This window comes from Mustela putorius, unplaced genomic scaffold (genome assembly GCF_011764305.1).
Source record: "Mustela putorius furo isolate JIRA1106 unplaced genomic scaffold, ASM1176430v1.1 tig00003988_pilon_pilon_pilon, whole genome shotgun sequence".
NCBI classification, from domain to species: domain Eukaryota; kingdom Metazoa; phylum Chordata; class Mammalia; order Carnivora; family Mustelidae; genus Mustela; species Mustela putorius.
The window spans coordinates 16007387-16026879 of NW_025422127.1; the positions used below are offsets into that span (position 1 = coordinate 16007387).

The 19493-nt window shown below is 37.8% G+C and overlaps 1 protein-coding gene across 2 annotated transcripts in view; it reads left to right on the plus strand.

The window, feature by feature from the left end:
- Positions 1–19493, plus strand: part of ADIPOR2 (adiponectin receptor 2) — a 99121-nt gene that overhangs the window by 52569 nt on the left and 27059 nt on the right. The window contains exon 3 of one of the 2 annotated variants that reach the window (XM_045071834.1): positions 257–259. The exons of the other annotated variant lie outside the window; for it this stretch is intronic. Coding sequence (XP_044927769.1) covers positions 257–259 — 3 coding nt within the window. The remainder of the gene's footprint in view (positions 1–256; positions 260–19493) is intronic. 2 annotated transcript variants of the gene reach the window in all.

The window sequence follows — 19493 nt, forward strand, 5'->3', positions numbered from 1 at the left end:
TTAATCTTTATAATTCAGCCATGTTTTAGTTATGATATTATCTTTTGTATTTTTGGAGAAATTCTAACTCTGTGCTGGAACTACTTCTCCAGATATAGTTTATCTCCAGTGTCTACCTTGGGAGTCATTAGAATTCTGGGAACAGAAGGCAGATTTTAATCTTTCCTTTTACTTCCCAGAGAAAAGAGCAGCCTTTTAATTATTTAAGCAACTATGTCTAGAAAGCAAAGATATAAGTACCTGTGAATAGCATCAGAAAGTCACTGTTTTATACATTTTGTTATGTGCTTTGTATCCTTGGAATGCCATAGCATGTGTTCACTGTTGTGGCTCTAGTACAGTGTTTCCCAAACTGTAGTTTTCCATTAGTGGTTGTGAAATTGATTTTGGTACTATAAGTAGTATTTAAAAAATTAAACAGCAAGAGAACAAAGAGGTGCATGTATATAGCAATATACATTTATACTGTATTATTCGATGAAATTGTTTAATTTTATATAAATATGTATGTAGATATGAATAATATATACATTTCTTAATGTGGGTTGTACTTTACACATTTTGAAAGCCTCTACTCCAAACTGCATCTTTATCATCCTAAGAAATACAGTTATTATATGGGTAATAGTGATATTGGTTTGAACTCCAGATGGTTGTCTTGTCCTTTCAGGTCTCTTACAAGAATTTCATCAGAGCACTGTAGCAATATAGGTACAATATAGGAAATTAAAGGTAGTTCTTCTCTTCTTAGGAACACTTTATAAGCCACCTTCATCATCATGTCTAGATTGTATTACAGTGAAAGATTTGTGTGCACGTGTGTGTGTATGTGCCCACACATACAGAGAACAGGTCAGTAGGATTAAAAAAGCACCTATTTTCCTACAGTAAGTATAATAATATTATTTGGTCTTTAAACTGGCATTATTTCTGTTTAAAAAGAGGTTTGACAGATATCTGGGGCAAGAACTTCCATCCACACTTAAGACTTGACTTTCTTGCCCTTTTAAAGTAATGTGTATTAGCAGTTAAGACTTCCCTATCTAAGCTGAACAAGCTGTTTCCCTCATTTGCTATTAAGACCTAAACAGTTGTTATTTTACTAATGAGGACTATCACTAAGCTTGGATGAGTGACTGGAGGTGGTTTTTTATTTTTTCCTTTTTGTGACCATTAGTACGACATGAATTATTGCTAACTATATGTCCATTAGATTTCTAGCATTTTTACAGCTTGGATGACTGAAAACTCGATAGCCTTGAGTAGCACTTGCCATTTTCTCTGCCTGCTGCTAGTCTTTGGCAGCTACCATTGGGCTTTCTGCTTTTAGGAGTCTGACTACTTTAGATTTCTCATATAAGTGGAATCATACAGTATCTCTCCTATTACTGGCTTGTTTCATTTAGCATAATATTCTCAAGGTTTGTATATGTTGTAGCATATGATAAGACTTCTTTTTTAAAGCTAAATACTATTGAATTGTCCTTATCCATTCATCTGCTGCTGGACATTCAGGTTTTTCGTACCTCTTGGCTATTGTAAATAAAGCTCTCAGTAATGTTTTTATTTTTATTTTTTTTTGTATATACCCAGAAGTAGGATTACTGGATCATACGACTGTTCTATTTTTAGGTTTTTTTTTTTTGCGGAACCTCCATACTGTTTTCCACAGGAGCTGCATCATTTTATATTTCCATCAGTAGTGCACAAGGGTTCTAATTTCTCCACATCCTCGTCATACTTACTATTTTCTGTTTTGATAACAGATGTGATGTAGTACCCCATTGTAGTTTTGCTTTGCATTTCTTTGATGATGAATGTTGAGCATGCTTTTCATATACTTACATACTTGGAGAAATGTCTGTTCATATCCTTTGCCCAAACTCTGTAGGGTTTTGGGAATTTATTTTATATTTTGGATATTAACTCCAAATATGGTTTGCAAATATTTTCTATTCCATAGGTCCGTTCTGTTGATTGTTTGCTGTGCAGGAGTTATTTAGGTGACATAATCCCACATGTCTCATTTTGCTTTTATTGGTTGTGCTTTTGGTGTCATATCCAAGAAATCATTGCCAAAACCGATGTTATAAAACTTAACTTTTCCTCTGTATTTTCTTCTTGGAGATTTATGGTTTCAGGTTTTACATTTAGGTTTTTTTGAGTTGAGTCATTTTGAATTGATTTTTGTGTATTAATACACAAAACTGTAAGGGTCCAGTTTTACTCCTTCGCATGTGGGTATCCAGTTTTCTAGTACCATTTATCGAAGAGACTCTGTAGCCTCTTTTCCACTATGTAGTAGTCTTGCTGTTCTTGCTGAAGATCACTTGCCTATGTATGCGTGATTTTATTTCTGGGCTCTGATTCTGTTCCCTTGGTCTGTATGTCTTCCTGCCAGTACCGTACTATTTTTTTTTTTTAAGATTTTATTTATTTTTTTGTCAGAGAGAGAGAGCGAGTGAGAGCGAGCACAGGCAGACAGAGTGGAAGGCAGAGTCAGAGGGAGAAGCAGGCTCCCTGCGGAGCAAGGAGCCCGATGTGGGACTCGATCTGAGGACGCTGGGATCATGACCTGAGCCAAAGGCAGCTGCTTAACCAGCTGAGCCACCCAGGCGTCCCAGTACCATACTATTTTGATTACTGTACTTTTGTAATATGTTTTGAAGGAAGTGGGATATTTCCAGCTTTGTTGTTCTTTCTCCAGACTATTTTGACTAGGAGTGCCTGGATGACTGAGTTGGTTAAATGTCTGCCTTCAGCTCAGGTCATGATCTCAGGGTGCTGGAATCAAACCCCAAGTTGGGCTCCCTGCTCAGCAGGAAGTCTCTTCTCACTTTCCCTCTTAAAAAAAAAATACTGTTTTGACTGTTGGAGGCCCTTTGTCATTCCACATGAATTTAGGGATTTTTTTTTGAAATGTTGGGGTTATCTTAAAGAAAATGGAGATACAGTAAACAGAATTGGAAGAGGGTTGACTAAGTTATTGAACACAGGGTCAGTAGACCTATCATCTATCTTTGTGAAATAGAAAAAGTTACTTAATTATCCTTGATTTATATTTGTCATAGATGATACCTGTGTTCCTTTCCAGTTATGATAGGATTCCCCCCCCCCTTTTTTTTTTAAGATTTTATTTGAGAGAAAGCATGTGCACATGCATGCACAGAGGGACAGTGAGAGGGAAAAGCAGACTCCCCACTGAGCAAGGATCCTAGTGCAGGGCTTGATTCCAGGATCCTGAGATCATGACCTGAGCCAAAGGCAGATCTTTTACTGACTGAACCACCTAGCTGCTCCAGGATTCTATATTTTTATCAATTTTCTGATACTAAGAAATGGTCTCAAAGATTTCCAGAATATACACATTGAACTTTTTTTTTTCTTTTTAAGATTTTGTTTTTAAGTAATCTCTATACCCAGTGTGGGGCTTGAACTCACAACCCCAAGATCAAGAGTTGCATGCTCTGCTGACTGAGCCAGCTGGGCGGCTCACACTGTGAACTATTCTGAAATATACTAATATCCAATTTAGAGAACTGTTTTCAGTTCTTTTTTGATTATTAGTATCTCTGGCAGTTTCTAGAAGTGATTGTGTAATTGAATGCTTAGTAAAGACTGATGAAAAGTTGGGGAAGAGGAAAGGAGGAAGTGTGTGCAAGGGGATTTCAGTTAATAGGAGTAGTGTGTGCAGGTTCCTGAATCTGAGAAGAATTTGGCATATTTAAGAAGTGTGAAAAGTGGGAGGATAGTAAGAAATGAGGAAAAAATTTTACGTAATGACCTTTGTTGACCATGATATGGAGAAAGTATATTGGAGATTATTGGAAAGTTTTAGTAATGGAGTGATAAGATTTTATTACATTCTAGAAGGATCACTTTGGGCTCTTATGTGAAAACAGCAGATTTTGGGGGCTGTTGGTTGGGAAAGAAACTTGGAGATGAGTCAAAAGGCTGTTTCAGAAATTCATGAGAGTAGCTTATTCTGGGTTGATGGTGATAGTTGAGTTGGCAAGAAGTGGATACATTTGAGCTGTGCTTTGGAGGTAGGGTTGACAACTTGCTGGTAGATTGGATATGATGACTTAAGGGAGAAGGGAAGGAAAGGACAAGAATCCGTCTGAGGGATGACGTGAATACTTGGATTGCTGGGGTATGATTCTGTGTTCTTAGATGGGAAAAACTAGAGGATAAGTTTGGAGGTGAAATAGGGTTAGATGGGAGGATCAAAAATTTGCTTTTGACTGTGTTAAATATAAAATGCACATGAGACATTTTAGTAGATGTGTCTAGAAGATAGTTGGCATTCCTAAGAGTGGCCTGGGCAGGTAGTAATTATTTAGGAGCTAGCTGCAATGTAGATGATAAATGGTTAAGGTTATTTAAGAGAGGAAGAGAAAAGAGAGGGAAAAGAGAAGGGCCCTAGGATCCAGCCTGAAGGACACCAGCATTCACAGGGCATTTTAAGGAGAGAGAGCAAGTAGAGGAAGCTAAGAGACTCTTGTAAGGTAGGAGGAAAACCCAGGAAAGTGTTGTATTAAAAAACCAGGAAAGCCTTTCAAGAGGAAGGGGAGGGAGCAGTGATTGGTTTGTTTCTAGTGCTGCTAAAGAGATCATGAACAAAAAGGATAGACTAGTGACCTCTGGTTCTGGAAACATGGTGTTCATATAGGTGAACTTAACAAGAGCTATTTTGGTAGAGGAGTGGGAACAGAAACCAGACCTTGGAGTAGATCAAATTGTGAATAGTAGGTGATAAATATTCATGGCATGTGTAATAAGCAGTCATTTCTCTGTCATGTAAAAAGAGGTTTCAGCCAAACAAGTGAACTTTTTTCCAAGTGTGTTTCCTATATGCTGAAATTATTTTAAACTTTTTGGTTTCCCACACAGAATAATAGTAAAATTAGAATTACATAAAGCCTCTAATTTTTTGCTTATTTCTTTTATAAAAGTATATTTTGCATTCAATGGACAGCAAATGTGTAGATTTGAAATTTATTTTAATAAATTTCTTACTTATTTATTACTTATTTTTTTAGGTGTTTTTGGACTGTTAAAGAATACTAAGACTAAACTGGAGGACACCGAGGCATACTGTATTCCTTTTTAAAAAAGATTTTATTGGTCAGAAAGAGCATGCATGTACATAAGCAGGGGGAGTGGTAGGCAGAGGGAGAAGCAGGCTCCCCCCTGAGCAAGGAGCCAATGCTTGACTTGATCCCAGGACCTTGAGATCAAGACCTGAGCCAAAGGCAGACACCTAACTGACTGAGCCACTCAGACATCCCAGGCCTACTATATTCTAACTCCATATTTGTGGAGAATCTTTCCTAGATTCTTTGGACCTGTACTTGGAATTCATATTTTGCTTATTTTTGTGGTATTTGAGTATGATAATGTGAACTGAGAATTGTAACACAACTATCTTAAGTGCAGATAGATGTTCTGGTAATTTTTTGATCTCTAAAAATGTTCATAATATGCATTTTGAATGTTAAAGAAAAGCAGGAGTTAAGATTGTGTGTGTGTGTGTGTGTGTGTGTGTGGTGTGTGTGTGTGTGTGTGTGTGGATAAAGAGCAAGAGAGAAAGAGAACAATTTTTATAAAGTCATATACAGTGAAATTTAGAGTTATGTAAATATTTTAATGTTAGTGCACCAGAAAAGTATATCCATGTGTTAGTCAGCTTTTGCTGCAGGAACTACATACTCCAGAGGCTTAATGACTTAGAATGATAGGAACATACCTAAGGGATGTAGGTCAGGTGTGACTGCTTTAGATTGCCATTCTTTTTGTGGGTCGGCTCTATGCATATTCTTATTCTGGGATCCAGACTGAAGGAGACTTTCTGGGACATGTTCTCATGGCAGATTGCAAAAGTCCCAGAGAACAAATCAAATCACATATTTGCATTCAAAGTTTCTGCTCATATGTGATAAGCTCATACATTTGCTTATGTTCCATTGGTCAAAGCACTTATGTGGCCAGATCAAAGATAATGGGATGGAGATTCTATTTCTCTGTGGGAAGAGTGAGTAAATAATTGAAAAGTTTAATATGTAATCTGCCACAGTTTGTAAGGAAAAAGCCATTCCCTATCCCAGTATCTTTATATAGGTTATTGTACTTCATAAAATAAATTTTCAGTGTTAGGGGTGCCTACCTGGGTGGCTAAGTTGGTTAAGGATCCATCTCTGGCTTTCAGCTGGGGTCATGGGATCAAGCCCCACCTTGGTCTCTGTACTCAGCATGGGGTCGGCTTGTCCTCCCTCTGCTCCTCTCCCTCAAATAAATAAATAAATAAATAAATAAATAAATAGAATCTTAAAACAACAACAACAACAAAACACGGAGTTTCATTGCTGCATCAGATGCTGGAGAGAATTTTCTTATACCACAGAATCCTAGAATGACAGTTAGAAGTTGTAGGTTCTTCTATTTAACTCCTGATTATAACTTTGTAGAACTTTTCAGTACATCAGTTTCTCTGAAAAAGAGCAACAATAACATTGTGTCTATCTTCTGTATGCATATTTTATGAATAATATGAGAACTTGTGAAAATTCTTTTAGTGTTTAGTTTTGGTGCTTGCTTTTCTGTTCCGGACCGTTGCCTGAATTCTAATAATGAGCATTGTGTTAAAAAAACAAAAACAAACTTAGTGTAAATATCCAGAGGTTTCCTAATACGAGGTAAATGAGTATGTGCATTTGAAGTGGCTGTTCTAGGATATGTTGAGTCTCTGTGTGTTATAGATGAGAAAACTTAGTGAAAGCCTAAAAGACCCTTCTAGTGGTCTACCATTAGGAATTTCCAGCGTCTGGAGACATTTTTGGTTTTCAAAATTAGGGGAGTTGTGCTACTAGCATCTTGTGGGTAGAGGCCATGGGTGCTGCTAACCATCCTATAATGCACAGACGGCCCCCACAACAAAGAAGTACCTAGCTATGTATGTCAGCAAGTGCTAATATTTGTTCTGACTACCTCAGTAGCACATTGTCATTATAGTGTATCTAAAACTATTATGCCTTCTGTTGATGTAAGTATTATAGGAATGTATTTTTTTCAGATCCAGGTCTGTCATTTTGCAAATTTCCCAGAGATTTCATCAAATCATAATCTGTGATGAGCTGTCTAAGTTGTGCTGTGCACAGCCCACAGGGGCCCTGTTCAGCTGCTTTGGGCCAGGTGCCTTTCTGAGCGCTAGAAATAACGGTGATAGGGAAGAGCCACGATTTTTGCCTGTATGGTGCAAGTGCAAAGGTGAAAACACAGATGATAAACCCCTGAAACACATAAATGAATGAGCTAATTATAAAAAATGATAATTGCTATGAGGAGAAAAGTATGCTAAGGTAATAAGGTGAGAGAATTTTGAAAACACTTTTTTTTAGAGCAGTTTTTAGGTTCCCAGAAAAATTGAGGGGAAACAGATTTTTCTGCATACTCCCTGCCCTTACACATAACCTAGCCTCCTCTACTGTCAACATACCCCACCAGAGTGCTGTCTTTGTTAAAATTGATGAGCCTGTATTGACACATTTAATTACCTGAAGTTCATAGTTTACAGTTTACTCTTGATATTGTATATACTGTGAGTTTGGACAAATGTATGACATCTATCCATCATTATGGTATTATGCAGAGTACTTTCACTTTCAATGCCCTAAAATTCCTGGGTGCTCTGTTAGCGCACCCCCACCCCCCCTCAGTTCTTTAGCTATTGTTAAGGAAATCATGTTTGAGGTGAGGCCTGAGTGATAAGGAACCAGCAAAGAGATAGGAGAAGAGTATTTCCAGGTAGAGGAAACAAGCTAGTATAGGGGGCCACAGGTAGAATAAGCTTTTTCTCCTCTGTGGCTTCTGTCCCCTCCTGTCTCCTCCTCCCTGCTCCTTTTCTTCACCCTGAGGATTGAAAGAAAGCCAGTGCAATTAGAGCATGAGGAGCAAGAAGAAAAAGTGAAATGAGTTGAGGTCAGTAGGCCAGGCAGGGACCAGATCATATAGGTATATAGAAGGAGTTTAGATTTTATTTTAATAAAATCCGCTGGGAAGTGGAAGTGGCCTTTGAGGTGTTTAAACAGGAGGGAGGGATTGTGATTTTTAAAAGATCACTTTGGATGTGGAGAATAAACTTTGAGAAGACAAAATGGAAGGACAGGAACCTGTTGAATATTCTAGATGAGAAAAGATCTTGGCTTGAAACAGGGTGGTAGTAGCAGTAGAAATGGAGGGATTCCCATCGACTTGGGGGATTCCCGTTGACTTGTTGGAAGTCAAGCCAGGAGGACTTCCTGATGAAAGGTGGAGTGAAGAAAAGAGGGCAATCAAGGATGATTATTGGATATTTTAACTGCACAAAAAGTGGGATTGCTAAGGTTGGAGGCAAGCTTAAAAAGGGGGAAATCAGGAGTTTCGTTTTAAAATGTGACATTGGAGATTCTGTTTAGTCATCTTAAAGGAGATAATTGAATATGTAGTAACTATATCACTATATGATTTTTTTTTTTAAGATTCTATTTATTTATTTGACAGAGATCACAAGTAGGCAGAGAGGCAGGCAGAGAGAGAGGAGGAAGCAGGCTCCCCGCTGAGCAGAGAGCCCGATGTGGGGCTTGATCCCGGGACCTGAGCCGAAGGCAGAAGCTTTAACCCACTGAGCCACCCAGGCACCCCCACTATATGATTTTTAATGTAGTACTATTTGCTTATTGAAGCTAAAGACTTTTATTAAAGCTAGAAGGAATTTTAGACTGGCCAGTTTGAGATTAAAAATGACAACAAGGTTATGTTTAGAAGTTACGAGATGGTAAAATGTTTTTAGAATTTAGAATTTATCCAGTTCCTTTTGTGTTCTAGTGGTTATCTGTTTCTTTTTATACTATGTGTTTTTATTTATCATTTTCACTCGATAGGGTGGTATTTTCTAAATAAAATGTTTGTGCTCTTTGTTTTACTAATAAATAATCGACTGAATGTGATTTTTTCATCCTTACGAATGAACTCATTATATTGCCTTGAAAACCTGTATTTGATTTTCCTTTTTAACCCAGAAGCCAAAAGCCTGAACAAAAGAACCATTTCTCTTCACATCTGTTTTTAACATTTTCTGTGAGGAATCATGGATTGAGAGAATCAGAACCTTAGATTGTGGAATGATAGAGTTGAAAAGACTCTCTGAAACCATCTTGTTTACTTCCCTCAATTTACTAAAGAGGAAATTGTGTGTTTTTGTTCCTAATGAAAATTTGTCCTTTCTGTATTGTTTCTCTTGGAGTGGAAGTTCTTTGCTGAAAATGAGAAGATGGTTTATGGAGAGACCAGTGCATCTGTATGTACTACCTACCTGGGAGGTGGTTTCAGTAAGAAAACTCATTGGATCATTTAAGCAATGAAAACTTTTCTACTGCTCTAGTTTTCCCTTGTGTCTCTTCTTCATTCATTGCAACTTCCATTCTATATTTAATAATCTGTATACAGTACTGTCCCTTGCTTAATTTCAGAGTTGTTAGGAAGGGAGGTAGGAAAGAAGGAAGATAGATTTACAGAAAGCTGTGTAATTTTGAGACTGAAATGAAAGACAAAATATTAACTTAGTACCTTCCAGGGACTTAATGAGTTCCATACACTGATTTTCTGTTTGTTTGGTTTTGGAGGAAGGATTCTTTTCTTGAAATTTCCAGTTTGAAGTCAAAGTATGTGAACTGCTAGCAAATAGAGTGTATCCATCTGAATAATTGTAATAGCACTCTCACAGACAGCATCTCATTTGCTTCTCAGAATTGCACTCTGAAGTAGGAAGACCAGATATGATCTCTTTTTAAAAGTGGATGAAAGTGAGATTTAGAAAGCTTAGAGTAATTTGCCCAAGGTCACATGGCTAAATGAGAGCATGTGTTAGGTCTTCTGACTGCACTTTCTGCTTAACAACGCTGCCTTTATGAAAATTGCCAGCAGGCTGACTTCATGTTTCTCAATTCCAAACTCAACCACTGGACTTGTTTTTTGACAGACTTGTTGTATATACCTCGTTTTCTCTTACACTAGGATAATTTTGCTTCTCAGATGCATTCTAACCTTTCAGTGGATTTTTTATTTTGAAAGTACATAAACATCACGTTACCGTGGTGTGTTCTTTCACATTTCTAATGATTTTGCATCATTTTCTTAGAGTATTTGTTCCTTATTTATTTATTTATTTATTTACTTACTTAAAGATTTTACTTATTTGGGAGAGAGAAAACAAGCAAGCTTGCACAAGTTGTGGAGGGGAGGGGCAGAGGGAGAAGCAGACTCTCTGCTGAGCAGGGATCCCATCATGGGACTTGATCCCAGAACCCAGGACCCCAGGATCATGACCTCACCCAAAGGCAGATGCTTAACCAACTGAGCCACCCAGGTACTCCTATTCCCTCTTTTAAAAATACAGAATTTCAGTAGGTTGCATAGGCTTTAAAAAAAGGTGGTAGTTTCCCTTAGATTTTCTAGCTGTGTTAAATGCCAGTCGTGCATAAGGATAAGAATGTTGTAGGAAAAATAAGAGGGGGTGTCTTTTTTTAAAAAATAAAAAACAAGTTAAATGAAATTTTGAATTCATAAAAATAAGGTTTAAAGGTAATTGTATCCATTACAGAGTGATATGTCTTTTTATGCAGCTGTTTATCAGCAGATTCCTTTAACTCTGTGAATCTATTTTGGAATGCTTATCTTGTCACCTTTGGCCCTTTAAGGAAAATAAACACAAATGCCAGGATATAATTCTCACCTACTAAATCAGAATCTTTGGGTCCTGGATGAGTATATTTTTAAAAATCTTCGCAAGTGACTAAGCTCCTTACTACTGTTTAAAAATTATAGTTCAAGGGGCGCCTGGGTGGCTCAGTCGTTAAGCGTCTGTGGTCATGATCCCAGGGTCCTGGGATCGAGCCCCACATTAGGTTCCCTGCTTTGCGGGAAGCCTGCTTCTCTCTCTCTCTCCCACTCTCTCTCCCCCACTTCCTGCTTGTGTTTCTGCTCTCACTGTCTGTCTCTCTCTCTCTGTATCAAATAAATAAAATCTTTAAAAAAAATTAGTTCTTTTTTTTTTTTAAAGATTTATTTATTTTTAGAAAGCATGCGCAAGAGGGAGGGTCAGAGGGAGAAAGGAGAGAGAATGTCAAGCTGACTTTGTATCTAGCACAGAGCCTGACATGGGGCTCAATCTCACGACTGAGATGATGACCTGAGCCAAAACCAAGAGTTGATGCTTAACCAACTGTGCCACCCAGGTGCCCCTGTAGTTCTCTTATTTAAAATAACATGTTAAAAACTTCTCAGGAGCATGGTTTGCAAAAAGGCAAATCTCTACGCATTCTCTGAGGAATATTTAGGAAATCGAGTTAGATTTCTTGCTGTTTGTTAAAGGAAAATGTCACATTTACTCACAGTTCACTATTTTAAAAAAAAGTTGAGGTAATTCATATATAAAAATCTACCCATTTAAAGGGTACAATTAAAAAGTTTTAGTATATTCACAGAATTGTGCAACCATTACAACATTCTAGTTTAAAACATTTTTATTATCTCTAAAAGAAACCTTTAACCCATTAACTATCATTCCTGTCCCCACACCTGAACTCTAGGCAGCTGATTTCCAGTATACTTTCTGTCTCTACAGATTTTCCTGTTGTAGACTTTTTTTATAATGGAATCATGGGATGTGTGGTGTTTTATGACCAGCTCTTTTAATTAGCATAATGTTTTCAATGTTCATTTGTGTTGTATCATGTATCAGAACTTCATTCTCTTTTATGGCTGAATAATATTCCATTGTATGGTTGTACTATATTGAAAAAATGTTTCTGTTTTGTGTGCCCATGTGACTTCATTTCTCTTGGGTATATACACAGGAGTCATTTTTCTGGACTATGTGTTAACTCTGTTAACATTTTGAGGAGCTGCCAGACTGTGTTCTCTAGCAGCTGTACTATTTTACATCCCCACTAGCAATGTTTGAAGGTTCCACTTTTTCCATGTCCTGGCTGGCAATTAGTTTTGCCTGTCTTTATTCTTTTTTTTAAACATATATATGTATATTTAAAGATGTTATTTATTTGACAGAGCATGAGCAAGGGGCAGAAGCAAGGGAAGAGGAAGAAGCAGGCTCCCTGCTGGGCTGATGCTGGACTTGGTCCCAGGACCCTATCTTTTTGAATATACCAAGTGGTATCTCATTGTAGTCACAGTGGACTCTTGAATTTTTTTTTTTTTTAAGATTTTTAAGATTTTACGTATTTGAGAGAGAGAGTGCGCAAGCAGAGGGAGCAGCAGGCAGAGGGAGAAGCAGGCTCCCCGCTGAGCAAGGAGCCTGCCGTGGGCTCTGTCCAGGACCCTTGGGTCATGACCTGAGCCAAAGGGAGGTGCTCAACTCATTGAGCCACCCAGGCATCCCTGACTCTTGATTCTTTATCAGGAGATCTACCTAGGTTAGCTGTGGGTGAAGATTTTAATTATTATTATTTTTAAAATCAATTAATTTTAAAAGATTATTTATTTATTTATTTGATAGAGAGAGAGAGAGAGAGACCACAAGTAGGCAGAGAGGCAGGAGAGAGAGAGAGGGTGAAGCAGGCTCCCTGCTGAGCAGAGACCCGACACAGGGCTAGATCCCAGGGCCTTGAGATCATGACCTGAGCCGAAGGCAGAGGCTTAACCCACTGAGCCACCAGGTACCCCTGAAGATTTTAATTATTTAACCTCTTTGAAGACTCTGGAAATAGAAATAAAAATCAAACCTATTAAAACCTCAAGTTGTGTCTGTTCAACTTCTAATGGTCTGTTCTGTTAAACTACTTTAAGCTACTATCCTCTATCATCTGGAATACTGGGCTAGATCTCCTAATAGGGCTTTCTGTTTTGTTTCTTGTTTTTATCCAGTGTATTCCTCACACAGTTGCTAAAGAGAAATCTTAAAAATGCAGAGTTTTTGTTAACCATTTCCATTTTCAAAAATACATTTGCTTCCCATTGCACTTAGGACAAAATCCCCACTCTTTTTCTTAATCTGCAGGACTCTGATGATCTCCACTCTCTGGTTGTCTAAATTCATTTCAGGATGTTCTCTTTCTTGGTCAGTGAGCCTCAACCACATTGTCCTTATTTCCTTAAACAGGCTAGGTTCTCTGCAGCTAGAGAGCCTTCAAATGTGGCTATTTTCTCTGCCCAGAGTGGTGTTAGGTCCACACCTCTGGCTAACTGCTGCTTATTCTTTAGTATTTAGGTTAAATATCACTTTCTTAGAGAAACTTTTCACAAATTCTCTGCCTCTTCTTCATTCTATTTCATCTTTTCCATTCTTATATTTAAGCATACCATTTATATTTCATCACAATACACACTGTAACTTGTAATTATATCTATCTATATATAAAGATTTTATTTATTTATTTGACAGAAATCACAAGTAGGCAGAGAGGCGGACAGAGAAAGAGGGGGAAGTGGGCTTCTTGCTGAGCAGGGGGAGCCCATTGCGGGGTTCAATCCCAGGACCCTGAGATCATGACCTGAGCCGAAGGCAGATACTTAATCTGAGCCACCCAGGTGCCCCGCCCGCAATTATATGTTTGTATGATGTTAATAATTATTTTTGCTTGTAGACTGTGTTCTGTGGTGGAACAGGTCTTGCTTTTGTCACCCCTTTTGTCATCCTCAGATTCTAGCCCAGTCTTTTTGATTCATGGTGGACGTATAACACATAATTGTCGAATGAGTTTGTCAGTAGCCAATATAGTGTTCTAGGTCTAAATGGTCTCAGGCAGTTTCCATAAAAAGATTTTTGTATAGAAAGAGAATATTGGGGTATGCTATTTTGATATTCAGGGAAAATTAGTTAACATATTTGTTTAATCTGTGATAGAATAAGTATTTTTATTATTAGAAGAATGATAGCTCATATTTATTGGGCATGTACAATGTATGAGGCAACTTTCCAAACTCTTTGCACATATTGTCTCATTCATCCCCAGAGAAGCCTTATAGAGTAGGCATTAATAGTATCTGTTTTACAGATGGGGAAACTGAGGTTCCACTGAATTTATGTGAGTGATACATTGGGACATTTATTGGAGGATTTAATATACTACTTCTCTTCATGGGACTGGATTTTCCTTTCATTGGTTTATTGTCAGAAGTGTGATTTGGCAGTTTGGTTATTTGTCTTTAATATATTTTAAAGGACATTGTTTTCATAGATGGTCAAAATTATGGAAAAAGAGACCCTTGATAGGTGGTAGTGATCATTGTAATTGTGGAATTGACTTTTTTTTTTTTAAAGATTTTATTTATTTATTTGACAGAGAGAAATCACAAGTAGATGGAGAGGCAGGCAGAGAGAGAGAGGGAAGCAGGCTCCCTGCTGAGCAGAGAGCCCGATGCGGGACTCGATCCCAGGACCCTGAGATCATGACCTGAGCCGAAGGCAGCGGCTTAACCCACTGAGCCACCCAGGAGCCCCTATGGAATTGACTCTTAAGTAGCTTCAAATGAAATATCTACGTGCACAATTACATTCATTTCCCTGTGTGTGATAGTCCTTTATTTGAGGCAATGGAGAAGTTAATTTACTTTATTCCTTAAGAAGCAATTTCTTTTTTTTTCTTTTTTTTTTTTTTTTAAAAGAAAGAGGACTAGAAATCACATATAGTTGACTCTTGAATGATACAGGCTTAAACTGCATAGGTCTGCTTATATGTAGATTTTTTTTTTTTTTGAAATATGCAGTACCAGTACTGTAAATATATATTCTCTTATTTATGATTTTTTAATAGTTTCTTTAGCCTGCTTCATTGTAAGAATACAGTATATAATATACAAAATGTGTATTGATCAACTATTTTTGTTATTGGTAAGGCTTCTGATCCATAGTAGACGATCAGGAATTAAGTTTTTAAGGAATTTTTACTACATTGGGGGGGGTAGGGGATTATACATGGTTTTTTGACTACATGGGGTGGGGAGGTGGTGGGGTCATGCCTCATCCCTGGGTTGTTCAAGGGTTAACTGTACTTTAAAATTAAAATCTCCAGTCTAGGAATCTGTTTTTCTTTATGAAAAAGATTCTGGGGCACACTTAAAATTTGAGAACTAGTGATTATAGCCTTCTCCTTTTCATGATACATATGTATAGGCTCTAGACTGATGGAACTTCAGAGTAAAGGGTCCAGAGTAGCTGTTTTTATCTGTAAATGGAGTATCAGACAGTATGTCTTGTAGTGTGGTAGTGAGAATGCTACCTGCACGATACCAGTGAGAACAATGCCGGGTACATAGAAAGTACTTAAAATGTTGGATATGACACATCATCGGAAGCCTGTATTTTTGTCAGAAAGAAAAGATTTGCTTAAATTTCACCTCAGAAAGGCAGACTGTTCTATCCAAAGGACAAGGCATAATCTATTGGATATTGTTCTTAAAAGACTTTGTAATCATCTTAAAAAAAGATTGTTATGATCTGTTTATGCAAACCTAAATATAATGCCTATCCCCTACATTTAAAAAAGTTTGGAGTGATGTATTTGCTCAATAAATAAGGAAAGGAATGAGTAAATGATTGTATCTGAGTTTTAGCACTGCTAGCCAGCTGTGTGATTTTGGCCAATTTTCTTTATTTCTTTGGGCCTCATTTTCTTAATATTGAAATGAAGTTGTTGGAGTTAAGTGATATCTAATGGTTTCTCAACCTTCACATTTTTTTAAAAAAGATTTTATTTATTGGGGTGCCTGGGTGGCTCAGTGGGTTAAAGCCTCTGTCTTCGGCTCAGGTCATGATCCCAGGATCCTGGGATCGAGCCCCACATTGGGCTCTCTGCTCGGTGGGGAGCCTGCTTCTTCCTCTCTCTGCCTGCCTCTCTGCCTACTTACGATCTCTGTCAAATAAATAAATAAAATCTTAAAAAATGAAAAGATTTTATTTATTTATTTGACAGAGACACACAGCAAGAGAGGGAACACAAGCCAGGGGAGGGGCCGAGAGAAGCAGGCTTCTGCAGGAAGCCCGAGGCAGGGCTCAATTCCAGCACCCTGGGATCATGACCTGAGCTGAGGGCAGACGCTTAACCAACTGAGCTGCCCAGGCGCCCATCAACCTTCACATTTCTGTGGTCCCCCCACTTTAGTTTTGTTAGAGGAGAAAAGATGAGTGAGAGTCATAATTAGTTTTTCATGGATTGGTCTAATTAGGTATCTTTGCTTAAATAACTCTACTTAATAGCTACTTTTATCACTTTTAGCAAATGTGTTGTTATTTAGTGAAGCCGTTTCTGTGCTTCAGTATATAATCTCAGAGGAAGCAGTTTGGTAAAAGGGAAAAAAAAGGGAGAGTTTTGGGTTCAGAGATACCTCAGTTTGAACCTCTGATCTCTTCTACATCATTATTTCCCAATATTTTTGAGTAAAAAACAAAACAACAAAAAACCTTATGAAGTGTAATATGCATATAGAAAAGTACATATTTTGTAAACGGATAGTGCCATAAATTTGTATAAAGTGGGCACCACCTGTGTAACCAGTACCCCTAGAACTCCCCTTAATGCCTTCCCTCTTCCATAGTGATGCCTGTCCCTTTTCCAGAGGTAACCATTGTCTTGACTTCTAGCGGTAGAGATTAGTTTTCCTGTTTTTGTACTTTATGTCATCGGAACCATTCAGTATATACTTTTAAAAACATTTTTTATATTTTATTAACATGTAATGTATTCTTTGCTTCAAGGTCTGTGAATCATCAGTTTTACACAGTTCACAGCACTCACCATAGCACATACCCTCCATAACTCAGCTACCCTATATCTCCCCACCAAACCCCTAGCAACCCCCAGTTTGTTTACTGAGGCTAAGACTCTCTTACAGTTAGTCTCCCTCGTCAGTTCCATTTTGTTTCATTTTTCTTATATCTGGCTTCTTTCACTCAGTATCATATTTGTGAAATTCATTTGTACTTCTGTAGCTATAGTTCATCTTAACTTTCTGTGACTGTAACATATGTATACTATTAAGACTAGTGGGTTGTTTCAAGTTTTGGACTATTAAAAAACTATTTCTGTGGATATTCTAGTGCTTGTCTTCTGGTGAAGGTACAGAAGCATTTCTGTTAGCTCTATACCTAGGCCATCAGGGGATGGCCCCTTTCCTCCTTTAAACATCAAAAATGTTTAATAGACCATCACACGATGGTCATATTTTTAATATTAGTTTGAAAAAAATGCATGATGGAAATTGATCAGGAGTTCTTTAGTTCATCTATGTAAGGTACTGTTGTTAGGTTGGGAACCAAGGTACCATTCAGAGCAGTGTAACTTCCCTTAGATTGCATTTCTGTATTTACCATGCTTGATCTGGATTTCCCCCATCATAAAATGGGAATAAAAATACTCATCTCAGAAGGTTGTTGAGGATTTAATTTGTAAAAGCACTTAGCACAGTGTCTGGCATATAGTTAGCACACAGGAAATAAGAATTCTGTTACCCCATTCTTTGTTTGTAATAGTACTCAAACAGTTGGAATAAATCTAGTAATTACATCCTGAATTTATTCTTAAATCTCAGCCACCCTTGACTTCGTTTTTTCACAAAGGTGTTTTCTAAATCTGTCATCTTAGTACTGACCTCTTTATTGGAGCATTAACTGCTTTAAATTGAAATAATTTAGCCTGCTTCCTCCCCCATAAGCTTTTCCTTCTAATGTCCTGGTTTCTACTGAATCGTCCCAGCTTTCTTCCAGGTTTTCAAATCTGGTTCCTAAAATGTCAGACTGGAGGGAATACCAAGAGTCATTTAGTTTAGTAAAAATGCATGCATGCATTTATTTTTTTCTGCAGATGTTGTTAGGTGTTTTTTAAAAAAGATTTTATTTATTTATTTTTAGAGAGAGAGAGAGTACAAGTCAGGGTGGGGCAGGGGCAAGCATACTTCACACTCTGAAGAGGCCAGTAGGGGGCTCAGTCTCACAACCCGGAGATCATGACCTGAGCTGAAACCAAGAGTTGGGTGGCTTAACCAATGGAGCCACCCAGGTCCGCGATGTTTTTTTAAGTATGTCTTGGCACTCTGGGAATACAAAGATAAAACATAGTTTTGGCCCTTGTTGAAGGCAGTTTGGAGGGACAGACAAGGAAATGAGTACATTTGTGGTAAGGGCTGTGGGATTGTACAAGGTGCTATAGGATTAACTGTACTTTTAGCTGGGGGTCTAGGGAGGCAAAACTTGAGTTTCAGAGTTAAGTAGGAGAAAAGAGTTAAGCACATTCTAGGCAGAGGGAACAGCAGATGTGAAGACACAGAAGTAGGAAATAGTATGCTTTTAGGGAATGGTACCAATAATAGCTAGCATGTATTGAATATACGTTGGTATGTACTGGTATCTAAGCCTGGAAAGTGTTCATCATAGCTAGAATGAAGGATCAAGAGTGCAGGGTAGCAGAGGGTTTGGTAGCAAGTAAGCCTAGACAGTTGAGGCCTGAAATCCAGATTTCTAGACTCCTGGTGCAGTATATTTTATCATCCAGAATTCTTTTTATAATGTATAATGTGGTATGTTGGTTGAAATGAATAGGCCATTTCTTCCAGGTCTCTGACTCCAAAACGTGAACTCTCTTAACTGTATTTGCTAAGGTGTATAGTTAAGCATTAAGGAAGTAAGCTTCCTTAGACAAAACCACAAAAGAGGCATTTTAAACCAGGTTGCCCTGATCTCTAGTTCTATAGGTTTTCTTCACATCTTTGAGTTTTCAAGGTATTTAGACAAAGAGAGCAGCCTTTATGGTTGTCCTACTTTTCTTCTGCTCCAGATGCTTCTTAATAAATGGGAGGATTAGGAGCTAGCTTTTACTCATTTCATGTAGGGATTATTTTTTGAGCAGTTTTACTTTAACCAAACTCCTAAGAATGCCACTGTATATTAATTTATCCTATGAAAGCTAACTTGTAAATAGGCTATCATTTGCTGAGCTCTACATTTCTTTTCTGGAGGAAGTGTATTTAGGATCTTTAAGACTAGAGAGAGTTGCTATGTGACAATAAAAAAAATTTGGATGGGGCACCTGGGTGGCTCAGATGGTTAAGTGTCATGATCCTGGGGTCCTGGGATCAAGCTCTGCACCGGGCTCCCTGCTTGGCGGGAAGCCTGCTTCTCCCTCTTTCTCTCCTGATGCTTGTGTTCCCTCTCTCACTGTGTCTCTCTCTGTCATATAAATAAATAAAATCTTAAAAAAATAATTTGGATGATTTTAAAGAGCCTTTCTGTTAAGCTTTGATAGAGATGACTAGTCTGTATGGGTTAAAAGTATATATATTTTTAGGCAGCCCAAAATGAATGTTTTTTTCTTTTAAACATTAACTATTATACTTAGTTTACTGGACAGTTCAAGAGACACAGTCACCAGTGCCTTTTCTTTTTCAGCTTTCGTTTTTTGTAGACACCTTAATTCCATTAACCCCTGTGTTTGTCTTTGCCTGCTTTA